The following is a 14,270-nucleotide window of genomic DNA, read 5'->3' on the forward strand; positions in this document are numbered from 1 at the left end:
CTCTCATTGCATCTGCACCATGTTCTGACTGTGTCTAGTGAGAGGAAATGGTAGGGAATTGCTCCAGAGCTCCTCAATCCAACTCCAAGTGATTACTTATAAGATTTATTTATGAAGAACTCCTGATTATACAGGAACTGGCTTCTGATTCTAATCTATTCATCATGGAGTCCTTTTCCCTAAGTTCCCTCTCCCCCCCTCCCCACTTCAATTGCTACCACAGAAATTTGCTTTTAAGGTACAGGTAGGACCATTGATAAGTGTTATACTTGCTTGGTCAGGGCAGAAAGAAAATGCATGGTTGTTGCTATGGCTTGTGAGTTGTGAGCATGCTAACAGAGTCATGCACATACCTGTTACCTTCTCAACTTTTCCAAACAGTTATGTACAGTGTGGATGTAAGAGAAAGAAAGATTTTAAACACACTAAACTCACACATGCAGAGCTACATCAGAGTCACTTTCCCTTAGTCCTGCTAGTCCACTCAGCTGCAATGTGTTTGTTAAATACCTCAATCATGCAGATAGGCCAATCAGATGGCTATTTATCACAAGCCAATCAGAGGGCTCTTTATCAGGGAATGAGTATATTTAAGATTAGTATTTTTTTTTAAGGCAGTGTATTTTAAGAGTGTTTGGTGGTGGTTGTGCTTTTTCACCTCCTAGCATTGCCCAATTATTATATGAACAGAAATCATTCACCTCTCAATCCCTCTCCCCCCCCCCCCACAGTTTTTTGAGCTAAGGGATTTGTGTCATTAGCATGTCTAGTATGTAAATTCCTTCAACTGTGGAATGGAGGAATAGGAACTCAGTGTACAGAACTGGTGAGCTGATCGGAAATGTTTTTATTGGCGCTGATCTTACACAGTCATTTCAACTGACTGATCAAACCATAAAAAATAGTGATTCCAATGGTCTTAAAATGTGTATGGCCACATATTGTGTCATACTTTGTCTTTTTAAAACATTAGGGCTGCAATCCTATTCATGTTTACCTTTGGAGTAGATCCCATTGAACACAATAGGACTTATTTCTAAGTAGATATGCATAGGATTGTGTTGGAGGAATCTTACCTGTTTTTGAACCATGTAATTTGTCTACTTCCTCTGACCCTACGGGGTTTATCCATTTGATCATAGGCAACCAGCACTCTAAATAATCATGCTGTTGTAGATGATGGATCTGTCTTTCAGCAGTTGACGTTCTGGTAGCTGCCAAAAGATGTACAGTCATTTGCAGATTGTCAGATGTAACTACAGTGTATATATATTTTAGATATCCAAATTGAACCAGAAGTGAATTCAACAACATATAATATAATCAGTCATTTCTCTACTGTTTCATAGAACTGCTTTTCCATGTGGTATAATCTTAGGGCAATTTCAAAAGTGGCATTCTTAGAACTCATAGGGCACAATCCTAACCAGGTCTACTCAGAAGTTAGTCCTATTTTGTTCAATCAGGCTTACTCTCAGGAAAGTGTGGTTAGGATTGCAGTCTTAGTTCTTAGAATTGATTCAGTTCTTAGCTATGGTATAATCTTAGGCAATTCCAGCAATCATGAAGCAAAATTAGCCCACAATCTAATATGCCTCCAATACATGTCATATCCGAATGTAAATAAGCTATTTGATTGGAGTAAGGCATTATTAGTATTTCATTTTGCATAATCTTTTCTAGGCCAATTTTTTATCTGACTGGTTGGCAACCCAATTTGACCCAAGTTTGGTTTGTGTGTGTCCCCCTCCCCCGTAGATAGCATACGGGAAAGAGGAGGAAATGGGGGTACCTTTAGAGCAACAATTTTCAACCTGTGTGCCATGGCACATTGATGTACTGCAAATGGTCTGCAAGTGTGCCACAGGCCATGGGGGGGGAAGTTTACTTATTAGCATGGTCATTGGGGGATGTGAGCCCCAACCAGCAGCATGGTGTGCCTTGTCAATTGTCCAAAAACCGATAGTGTGCCTTGACAATTTTAACACCTTGTCAGTGTGCCATGATGTGAAATAGTTTGAAAATCACTGCTATGGAGGGAGAAAGGGCTTTAAAACCTTGTTCCCATCATGATTCTGTTTGCCCCTTTTCCTCATCATATTATTTACTTACAGTACGTGCCTCATTTCTACCAACAAAGGCCCACAAGCTGGCTTGCAGAAGAACCATAAAAATCTACTATAAAATTATTATTTAAAGAGTTATCATAGTAAAATTCTTAAAACTAACAATATAAAGCTAACAGGAGCAATAGTATAAGAAGACATTAAATAAGCGTGAGAATCATCCAAAGGCTGGCAGAAAAAGATAATGTTTTAACCATTCACCTAAAAGCACCAATAAAGCAGACCATCCAACCATGTTTTCCTTCCAAGAGATTTATGTACACAGCTGGATAGACTGGGGAAAGCCATTCCAGATGACTTCTGTCCAGCAGCCATTCTGCAGCTTAGATTGTGTTACTCCTACCCTGCCTGCCTTCAACCAGTTGCCAGGTGTCCAGACACTGTAACTGCAGTCACTTTCTCTTCCCCACTTCTGATGCCTCAATGACAGTCCTCTAACAGCAGTACTGCCTTGAAGGTGTCACAGATATGCCACAAAAAGCGACTGTGGTTGCCAGTTTAAAGCCCAATGACATATTTTTCAAGTGGGCATTTGAATGCAATGGCATCACATCCTTGCCATCCAATTATGGCATCACATCACAGGCCTGTTACTTGGACACAGGCTGCATTGGTGCGAGGGGGCAGCTTCTAAACGAGCAACCTGAATATCTGAGAACCCACATTCTGCACCTTGCATTTCATAGGATTATAGCCAAGGTCAAGCCAGACCAGTGGTTCCCAAACCGTGGGTCGGGACCCACTGGTGGATCACGACCTGATTTTTGGTGGGTCGCATAGCATCCAGCAGAGCCTTCAATGAAGACAGTGTGATGGAAAGATCAGGTTGCCTCAAACCCTGAGGCGATTCAAAAATCAGATAGCTGCTAATTGCCCTGCAAAGAGCTCAGCTCCTACAGTGTGCAAGCATGTGTCCTTGTAGGGAGATAAATGTTTGAGCATCTTTTGGGGGGGGATCATTATTACTAATAAATAAATAAATAATTTCTTTCTAGATCTTTCTTTTTTACAACCTTGTAAACCTAGGTGGGGCCCGATAGAGTGTTGTTTTAAAAAGTGGTTCCCGGTGCTAAAAAGTTTGGGAACCACTGAACGACAGTTCAGTTTTGTTTTTTTTACCAGACCTCCCCAACGTACTTGTGTGTCTGTAGTACAGAAATAGCTTGACTCTGCCACTGTATTTGTTTCCCTCTCATTTCCTTGTCTTATACATGTTTCCCAGGATAGCCCACTGGTCTTACAGTCTGACAGGAATGTAACAGTGAATGCAAGGAATCACATGGGACAGTTAACGGGACAACTGACTGTAGGTAAGTCCTATCTTCTAAAGAAGCTTTTGTGTATCGTTTTAAAGTTGTAAACCTCATTTTTTTTTTAATTTCAGTCATATAATAGGAAAAATGCAGGCAAAGATTGTATCCAGTTCAGTGCACTTTCAATTTTACGATTTCCTGATAGGTACCTTTGTGGGCAGAATTAGCTCTGCAGTGGTAATTGAAGTTTTAAAGGATCATTTATGACAACAAATCCATTATCAGGTCAAAAGAGATTTGAGTGACATTCCTATACACAATTACCTGCGAGTGAGCTCCATTGAACATACTGTAATGGAACTTACTTCTGAGTAGACATGTATAGCATTGCATTGCTAATGTAACTTCAGGATTTTCTTGTACAACAGTGTTTTCTCACAGCTAGATTTAATGTCCCTTATTTATGGGATTACTTGGGGCGTTTCATTAAGTGTCTTATGCATTTTTGTGGTGCCACAGAGAAGCAAGATCTGCAGAAACTTATTTCTATCTTTGAAAGTAACAGAGATTTTTCTGTTATGGCTGTATGCATATACTGTATAGCATATGATTCATTAAAACATCCAGAAACACAGTCCTTTTAGATTCTGGTTGAGATGGGAAGCCCTTGGAATTTGTTTCCATGTACAGTGGGCATGCTCTGCGATTAAAATATACATATTAGATTTGAGTTTTAGACATCATGGATGGCGTTACAGGGGATATGGACTAATCAAATCCTATATTTTTAATTCTGGTATTGAACAGATCAGGTTCCCTTAGGCTGCTATGTTTATTTTTCTAATTGAATTCCCCCCCCCCCAAAAAAAAAACCATTGGAAGACTTATAAAAGGTAGCGTTGTTTAGTGGTTAATGTCACACTTAACCAGGGAGCAGCAGGGAGCAATGCTGGGCTTTGGTGAGTGGGGGCGGGGGGGAGGCATTCCGTGGCAGGGGAAAGGCAGAGTGGGGGGAGGGAGCAGGATGGCAGGGGGTGGGGCTGGCAGAGCTCTGCTTCGCTGGAGCCAGAGCCCTGCTTCAGGCCTCCCAGTCTGACATGAGACTGCTTTATTCTGCACCGGCTAAATAGCCAGTGCAGAGTTGAGTAGCCCCATTGTGGGGACTCCTCCTTTACCTAGGGGAAGGGGATGAATGTCGCTGGTGGCTGCCCAACGGCTATTGGATGCAGTAGTAACCATTTCAGTACCGTTGCTCCTCTGGGCGCCAGGCAGCAAAGGATTGGGCTGCCCAGCTGCAATGCTATATACACTTTCCTAGAGGTAAGCCTCATTGAGCATAATGCATTGAGCATAATGCAACTTATATCTGATGTTGCGTAATGCAATTTATATCCTTTATGCTTAGGGTTGCACTTTAAGTTGCAAATCAGGTTTACTTCATATTTCTCAGTTTCCACCTATAGTTTGTGATTCTGCTAATACAATGCCTTCACTTTGTTCATTTCACAATGATGGGTAGTTTGGTATTGTCATGGTTTTTTCTTCCAGAGATCTGTAGCTTTCACTTTAAGTTTGCATAATAGTTCAGCTTTGTAGAACTTAAAAAAAAACAAAGCTATTAAGCTTGAACCTGCACTGTTTAAATAATGATTTCTGTAGTGAGCATTTGTCATGCCGTATATTTTAGGTTTTTTATTAATATTCCAGGTATGTTGTTCTGGTTCTTAATGATTTCTCCCATAAATCATCTTCTGATATCAGGCTTTCTCTCCTTTTCTATCCTTCCTGATTGTTCCAACTCCCTTACCTTCATCTGAATGCCTTTATCAAGGCCATCATCATGAATGCCTTGTTCTGCAGCTTCCTTAGAGGTCATATGACAGATTAACCTCAGGGCCACACTGTTTACAGTAGTTGAGCAAGTCAAGTAACTTCTGGTAAAATATGCACAGGACTGTACTGTGAATTTATTTATTTATTTATTTATTTATTTATTTATTTATTTATTTATTTATGTGACAACCCTAATTAACATCACATATTAATCACTGGAAATTTCCCTTCAAAGTGGCTTTAGAATAATACAATCAACAATTAAATAGGGAAGTTGTGCTGATTAGAAGATATTTTTTTCCTACATGAGACTTCTTAAATCCCCTAAGCTGGATGCAGTTAATGAGCAAACAAGATACCTTCTCCCCTTCTGCATTATTTTGAAAAAAGCTAAACAGCATGATTATATCTTGGAACAAGGGCTGGCTCCAGGTTTGCGGAGCACGTTGCTTTTTACATTGGTCAGCTTTAGGGGATCTCCCTAGGTTTACTTGCTGGTGGTGAGAACCATAGTAGCATAGCCTAGTGGTGACAGAAGGAAAGTGGAAGTAAAAACCACTGGGAGACTGGAGTGTACATCCCTTTTTAACTTGCTCAGTGTGTGGACCCAATACAGTATCCCTCTGGAGTGTCAGTGCATTGGGTCCAGGCACTGGGTGAAATAAAATGGGGCATGCACTCCAACCTCTTTTTGTTGCCACCCCCCCCCCACACCCCATTGGGTGCTGGGTCTGGGTCAGTGCCTAGCTGAGAGACCAGCTGCAAATTGTAGGTGTGTGCACCTTCATCTCCAAGGAAGACTTTAGAAGTTGGGAGGGGGTGAAGTTCAATGGCAAGTCTCAGGCTAAGGTGTTGGTATCTTCTGGGAAGATACCTGAGAAAGATCCCTGTCTGCAACCCTGAAGAGCTTCTGTCACTCAGTGACAACAATACTGAGCTAGATGGATCAGTGATCTGACTCCATTTGGTAGGTTCCTATTCATCCCACCAGTCGTGTCACTAGGGTTTGCATCACCTGGTATGGGAGGGCAGTGCCTCACCCCGGTGATTGACCTCATCCCATGCAGTGGGCTGGGCAGTGCCCTGGACGGCAGGCATGATGATGCACGATTTCCCCACCCCACTGGTTTTTTGGCTATAACTTTTGATATAATAGAAATATTTTAATGTGGTCTGTTTTATTGCTTTCTATATGAAATTATGCATCAAATGATATATAACATGGTGGTATTATTCAAAAATACCAAGATTTAAAATTTTTTGGCCAGTAGTGGTGTCACACTGCCCCCCTGTGCATGTCACCCAGTGCGGTCTAAACCCCCCACACTCCCCTAGGGACACCACTGCATCCCACTATTGTAAAGAGAGGGAGGAGTTGGCAGCCAAAGCACTGTTTTAATAGCAAATGTGAGAAACAAAACAAGGACCCAGAAACTGGTGGAGGACAATTCCAAGGCAGGATACCTATGTTAGCCAGCATTGCTTGTTGGAAGGTATGAATCTTCTAGTAAGAAATCTCTGGGAGATCCTCCCCCCTCAATTCAATTCAATCCTCCCCCTCAATGTCGCTTCACTCTTTTAGTTACTGTGCATAATGCGTGGCGATGTAATATGCGAAGACACACCATCTGTGATTATTCCCCTAAATGACCATGTCAAAGGTAACCAGGCTACCTAGCAGATACAGATGGATAGAAATTAAGCTAACACCTGTTCTGATCATATTGTACTTGCCAGTGCATTTCAGGAACCCTCTTCTATCTGCTTCTAGTAAATATGTTCTTTAAATCTTTGGTGTCAGCAATGTTTAAAGCTAAGTTGCCTCTAGCCCCCAGTTGTGTTTGACGCTGAAAAGTGATCTGAAGTTCTAGTTGATGTCAAGGCAACTTGGAGAGTGATTCTGAAGTGGAGGAACGAGGATGAGAGCACGGTCCAATCTGCTAGAAGTTACTGTATTTTGAGCTTAATACCATAAATATTTCAAGTGCCCTAAAGAAACATATGTTCCTGTGTTAGTCATTACTGCAGACACCTGTGAACTATTTAATTAGTCTACACAGTTGGTGCAGATTGTATGATGAGGCTCATCATTTGCTGATTAAAATATAGCATATTTGCATTTCATTCCACTTCTCTTATTTTCAAGTTTTGGTGAAGGCTCTCCCAGGATGGTAAATTGATTTTGCAGTGGTATCAGGGCCCTCACATTCCTCACAGTCAATGGTGTACCTCTTGGGGGTGGGGAAGGGACAGGAAACATGCATTAATAAGTAATATCTAGCATTTTTTTTTGAGAGTTCACCAATCCTGTCAGGAATGATCAGAAATTGTTTCTTGGTTTAACAACATGGCTGATGTCCAGGTTCATTGCTGGGCAACTACCAAACATCCAGGGCCTTCCATAGATCCACTGCTGAGCCTAGAGACACCTGCTGAGCCCGTAGCATTCACATGGCGATGACGACACACTTGAGGCTCACCCAGGTAGAAGGTGACCCATGAAGGGCACATTTGCTGAAGGCCTTCTGAAGCCTGGAGCCAATCTGGATTAGTACCTGGTAAAAAGGACCTGCAATCACAGATCTGAGTCTTGAATTGCAGTTATGTACACCAAGGTTGACTGTGGAGTTTGTTTATTTTATTACACTATTTGTATAGTATGCACTATTGTATACCCTATTTGTTTTTCTCATAGATTCAAATTGGATTTTTACAAATATTGTTCCATTCTTATAGAACCCTTCATTCTCCAGCTGCTTCCCTTCACAATGTGGTCAGCTCTCTGGCATGCATCTCTCTCTCTCATGCCTTCAAGCTTCTGTGGGCAACCATAAAACATGCCCAGGCAGATTATCAAACTGTTATCCATTCTTGCCAGCAGATTCATCCACATCCCCTTGCTCTCTCACCACAGTGGCTCGTCAGTGACTCTGTTCTCTCACAATGGGTTATATAACAGCTTTGTCAGTGGCTTCTAGTCTCCCCTCCAAAACTATGACTGAGCTGATCCCATTTAGCTCTTCAGGCAGGGTGACAGTATAGCTTAAGTAACCGCTAGAGCAGGGGTCTCCAAACTTTTTGGCCAGAGGGCCGCATCAGATATCTGGCGTGATGTGGAGGGCCAGAAAAAAAAAATTTAAATATAAAATTTAAATAAATAAATTTAGAGATGTAACTCAGATGAGTGAATAAATGAATGAATGGGCTCATTCATTCAACCTCTCTGACCCTCAGAATACCCTCCAGACACAATCAGAGCACAGTTCTGGTCATGTTCAGTTGAGTGGGCCAGAGGCTTTCAGGAGACAAGAGGTTGGCCGTGGGCCGGAAAGAGGCTTGCTGCAGGCTGCATCTGGCCCCCGGGGCGGGGTTTGGATACCCCTGAGCTAGAGGATGGGGTGGTCTTGAGTTTCAGGGCATGGTCTGACAGCTCGTGATGCATCAAGCTTGCTGAAGCTAAGCAGCTCTGGGTCTGGCCAATTTGTTTTAATGCCTAGATAGAACCTCCCAGGAACCCTATGTATGTTACCTTAAGTTCCATGTTGGCCAAAAGGCAAGACAAAAAGATTACAACTGGAGAGGAATGGGGGGAGGGGAGAAAGGACAGCTGTGGTTACCCTAGAAAATGAAAGTATAAGAGTGCAGCATTCAGTGTGTTAATCCACCAGTTTATGCAATGGAATTCACTCTTTAATGTGTGATTAGGACGTACTATATTCATTGGCGGTCCTGGGGGGGTTTGGGGGTACAGAAGCCCAAGGCGCCATGCCTGTGGGGGCGGCATCACCACACCTGCCGTGCCGCCTCTGCCTGCCTTCTGGAGCCATTCTGCAGTCCAGCTAGACCCTGCATGATGTCCATGGGTACTCCGAAAGCCTTCTGAGGCCTCCGGAGTACTGTTAAACAGTACGTCTGGTTTCAGAAGGCTTTTGGAGTACCTGTGGACATTGTGCAAGGCTCTGTACAGCTAGGTGAGTCTCCTTTGGGGGGGACGGCATGTTGCAGAAGGGGCAACAAGTTGTGGTTTTGTGTCCTGGGGCAAAATAGGGGCCAGGTCCACAACTGACTTTATTCATATCTTTCACTGAGTTATCTAGGAGTAATCCCAGTTTGCAAAGAAATGAAGTGATAGGCAGGGCTTGTTCAGTGACTCACTCCCACACTGTCCAATGACCTTTTCAAAGAGGTGGAGTCTTGCTCCTCACTTCTGACTTCTGTGCTGCTGTGTAAGATGCATATTTTTAGAAAAGATTTTGGGCAAGGAGAAGGAGGGTTATTGATTTGGACTGTGCTCCTCTCTGGCCATTAAGTTAGAGGATGGCTTTATGCTGCTACTGGTCTTTTGAGTTCTTTAACATTTTATTGAAGTCTTAGTTGGATTGATTGATGGAAGTTATGTTTTAATCCTTGAAAACTAGCCATGGTGAGCATTTGGGAAAGGCAGGACTGAAATATTTAAAATAAATTGATGTATAAGGAAGAGGCAAGGATGCACGATGGCAAATGGCAGTGCTCTCAGGTTCAGTGCTTGGTTACCATTCTCAAACCCACTGCTGGTACTGCAAATGAGGACCATTAATTTCAGTATAGGGCAGTGTGCTATTTTGAGGAGTGAGTTGTCTCTGGTTTAAATAGTATAATGCAGTGTTTCTGAACCAGTGGTATGGGTGCTGTCAGTGATACTTTAGGTGGTGTCTGGCGGAACTTGTGGGACCTCTGGAAATCTGCCACCCAGCACTGAGAACAAGAACGTGACGCAACAAACAGCAGTAGGTAGCTCCAAAGCATGCTTTTCCATGCTCAATAAAGCCTTCCTGTCCACCGTGAGTCTCCTTTTGGTGTTTGTTATGTCCTATCTGACCTCCGAACCCAGACGTAACTGGCAATGATGTAATCACCAGTTACTTCTGGGGGTACTTCAAGTAGGTGAACCATATGAAGTGGTACAGTGGAGGACAAACCTTGAGAAATGCTGGTATAATGCAGATTGATAGCATTGGGTAAATATTTTTTAATAACTGCACTGCTTTGTCTGGTATCACCATCTACTGCTAGCTGTCCTGATGTTATCGCCATGAGACTTGCAGTTGCAGTCACTCTTTGTGCTGCACCTTCAGGCTGTGCTCTGCTGGTGGTGGTGGGGGGGAACCAAACCAGCTGTGTAATCTGGAAAAAGGATATGTGATGTTAGTGTGTGTTTGCAATAGAAGCATTGAAAAGTATGTTAAGAAGCCTTCTTTTTGTGTAATGAAAGCCTGGCTTTAGTTTATAGGTCTGTTATAAGAGTCACAATAATGCAGAGATTAGTTTCAGTGACTGAACAGAATGGGCACAGAGGACTTGTGTAGCATAACAATGGCCCCGTAAGTGAGGCATTGATCATTCAGTGGCTTTGTGCTTAAAACGAAGCAGGGGAAAGAATTCTAATTTTGTGCAGATACATTTTTCATTGTACGCTTGGGCCACTGAAATGAGAAGATCTTCTCTCTCGGGATAGATCCATGATATTCAACAAGAAGGTATTTAAAGCCATGTTCCAAAAGTCATAAAACATCTGAGCGGCATTGTATGTAGACATATGAAATCTATCAGAAATTTGAGATGACAGGGAGAACTTAAAGATTTCCCACATATTGGAATCATGCTGTATGTATTCTGCACCAAAATGATTTAAAGTCCACTACCTGAAGGACTGTGCTAATTGGAATAACTTACATATGTGTCAAATATATGGGTGTTTGCTTAGCTGTATGTAATTTGTCCTGCCCCCATCATTCCAGTCTTTAGCTAACTTGGACTGTTGTGGGTGGAAGAGTGGTGACAGAATAAAATAAAGGGAAGACAACAGTGGGTGAACATTTTCATTCATGATGGCTAGAATACTTTCTTGTTGAGTTAATGAAAGCAGACGTTATTCTTCCAAATGCAATGTAGTCTATGCCATATAGTCACAGTGGAACCACAGATATGCCCAGGGTTGTAATCAAAAGGTAGCAGCAATCTGGGACATCTTCAAACAGGAGCAGTGGTGACATCCACAGAAGCTTTCACGTGCTGCCTCTGAAACGTTTTCCAAAGGACCTTAACTGAGAATAAACATCAGGCTCAATAGGAGGCAAACTGAGAAATTTGCCTATCAGGGTCTAGGCCAGTGGTTCCTAAAGAGTTAAAAGATTTATATACCACTTTATAAGCACAAAGTGGTGCACTATATAACATAAAAATGCAATAGAATTAAAATAATTTATTAGGAAGATCTAATCAACAGGGTGTGAAAGAATCAATTCTGGCTCTGTTGCAATGCAGTAATAACAACAATAACAAATTTCTGTAGTGCCTTCTGAGTGTACAAAACATCTCCCAAGTATTATCTTAATGTAGTCCCTGAAATAACCCTGTAAGTATTATTACCCACATATTGCAGCTGAGGCTGAGAGAGAGCAGCTTGCCCAAGGCCTCCTAGAGAGTTCATGACAGAGATGAGATCTGAACCAAGAAAGTTCCAATTTGTAGCTCTGTCTCTTACCACTATAACAAATCTCTTTTTTTGCTTTTTAATTGCAGTTTGCTTTATTGCGAAGACAGTCAACACAGATAGTGAATTTTTACTGCAAAAAAACCATTTATCCCCACTTACACATTAATTTTTCCAACCACTGAGACCTCGAGACCAAGAATGTGATTTAGGAAGCTTCCAGTCTGTTTTGGGTAGCGTTTAGAAAGATGCTTGGTTAGAGGGCTTGCTTCAGTTTCATTAACTAGCAATGCTTAACAGCTAAGGCAGATGCTATGTTCCTGTCATGACATTCACAAAGTGACTGCTGTGTGCTAAGCACAGTTGAATTATTTGCAGCATCTGGCCCTATAACAAGTCTCTGACAGGACATTAAAATTTTATTTTTCTCTCTCCTCTCCACCCCACTTTTGACATTCAGAAATCTCATTAATGTTTGCAAAACTCTATCCCGCAAGCAAACTGGCCAAGAAGGTCACTAAAGAGGGCAAGTAAATTTCGTGCCTTAGTATAACTTAGGTTATGATATATCTAGAAAATGTGGTGTCATTCTCATGTCCTTCTGAGTTAAGCTTTGAGCTCCCCGTCATTGACAAACAGGCTGCATGATGGTGAAATGGTAGTGAAGTAATGCATTACAGGTTGAGGGCCAAATCCTATCCAACTTTCCAGCTCCGGTGCAGCTGCAACGCAACCCGGAAGTAAGGGAAAAAATGTTCCCATACCTTGAGGAGGCCTATGTCCCTCAACCACAGGATGCAGCACATACACCATTGTTATAGCTGCACTGGGCCTGGAAAATTGGATAGGATTGGGCTCTGAGTCTCCTTATTCACAAGGGTTCCATTCCCAGAACTCACATGGATGGCAGAAATCGCATTAGAGCAAATCCATTTAAAAAACAATGTTAATTTGCTAGGCAATTTAAAAACAGCGGAACCACTGACAATTTAAAAACAGCCTTGCTGACCTTTGTGATGTAAGACAGAGTCATTAGGCAGACAATTCATCAATCGGTTTCTCTCTAGGCTTCACTCCGAGCCAGCAACCCCTCCCTTCACCCAGAGCTCAGCGCTGGGAAAGAACGCAAAGTGATTATCATTCTTTCACAGGTTCAGGAGGAAGAGAGGGGTCGCTTGCCTTGGAGTGAAGATTTTCTAAGTGCCTGGAGAGAGAATGGATTGAGGGATTGTCAGCCAGCTGCCCTCTCTCTCATTACCGAGGCTATTGTTAAATGATTTTTTCCCTTTAATTTAAAGGGCCCTTCCAATAGCGTTGAGATAAAATCGCGGGGAAAAAAATCGATGGCTAATTCGGTTATACCTGTACTGCAAAAGGACTACATTTACTGTATCATGAATGCAGATGGGAGAGGATCTGGTATAAGTGTAATGGTTATAGGCGTGCCCTGGTATCTGCGGTGGATGTGCTCCTCCCTCCAACCTGCAGATATCACAAAACATAGATATAGGGGAACTGAACTGCTGAACATATGGGCAACTAGGCTGCACTTTACAGAGAGCCTAACAGGAAGCAGGAACTCCTGCTTTCTGGAGTGCAACTGATTGCCTGCACCTTCAGAAGTCCAAGGTGGCTTCAACTGAGTTCAGCTGAGGCTTCAAGGTGGGCCTAATACAGGGGTGCCCAAACCCCGGCCCTGGGGCCACTTGCAGCCCTCGAGGCCTCTCAATGTGGCCCTCAGGGAGCCCCCAGTCTCCAATGAGCCTCTGGCCCTCCGGAGATTTGTTTGAGCCCACACTGGCCCAACACAACCGCTCTCAGTGTGAGGGCAACTGTTTGACCTCTTGCATGAAATGAGGGCTCCCTCTACTGCTTGTTGTTTCACATCTGTGATGCGATAGCGGCAGCAAAGGAAAGGCCAGCCTTGCTTTGTGCAAGGGCTTTTATAGGCCTTGAGCTATTGCAAGACCGTCATTCATTCATATAAGTTCATCTTTAATATATTCATTTATGTAAACTTATGTAAATTTATTCAAATTTTAAATGTAAATTAATTATTTTCTTCCCTGGTCCCCGACACAGTGTCATAGAGACGATGTGGCCCTCCTGCCAAAAACTTTGGACACCCCTGGCCTAGTATGATGAGCATGGGCCCTTAGATATTTTTTTCTGGTAATTTTGTTTAGTAATTGTTTTAACTCATAATTCTTAACCATTTTGAATGTATCTGTAAAACAAAGATGGCTCTAAATATTTTAAAATGTAACTTTCCAGTCAGACACTTGAGGCATATGTGGAAGGAGAGGCACAGATAATGGACATGGTGGGAACAAGGAACCCATTTCTATTTAATTGTACGAACTCTCCACAAAATTTTACCATCTGCCTCCACCTGCATTTCCAATTTCTCAACAGTATTTAATTGTGGAAAATGTTGGACTTTTAAAAAAAAAAAAAAAAGAATTGTATTAAAAATGCAGAATGACTGAAATTTCTTTGAATCGAGGCGTCGAAGCCCAAGACTGAAAAATGCCAAGCGTCAGAATCAGGAAAGAAAAGGTTAAAGAATACTGAATGGGAGCA

The 14,270-nt window shown here is 42.3% G+C and overlaps 1 protein-coding gene across 3 annotated transcripts in view; it reads left to right on the plus strand.

The window, feature by feature from the left end:
• Positions 1-14,270, plus strand: part of SGCZ (sarcoglycan zeta) — a 242,778-nt gene that overhangs the window by 159,495 nt on the left and 69,013 nt on the right. For all 3 annotated transcript variants that reach the window (XM_066632447.1, XM_066632449.1, XM_066632448.1), the window contains one exon: positions 3,349-3,436. In XM_066632447.1, coding sequence (XP_066488544.1) covers positions 3,349-3,436 — 88 coding nt within the window. The remainder of the gene's footprint in view (positions 1-3,348; positions 3,437-14,270) is intronic.

This window comes from Tiliqua scincoides, chromosome 6, assembly GCF_035046505.1.
Source record: "Tiliqua scincoides isolate rTilSci1 chromosome 6, rTilSci1.hap2, whole genome shotgun sequence".
Classification (NCBI taxonomy): Eukaryota; Metazoa; Chordata; class Lepidosauria; order Squamata; family Scincidae; genus Tiliqua; species Tiliqua scincoides.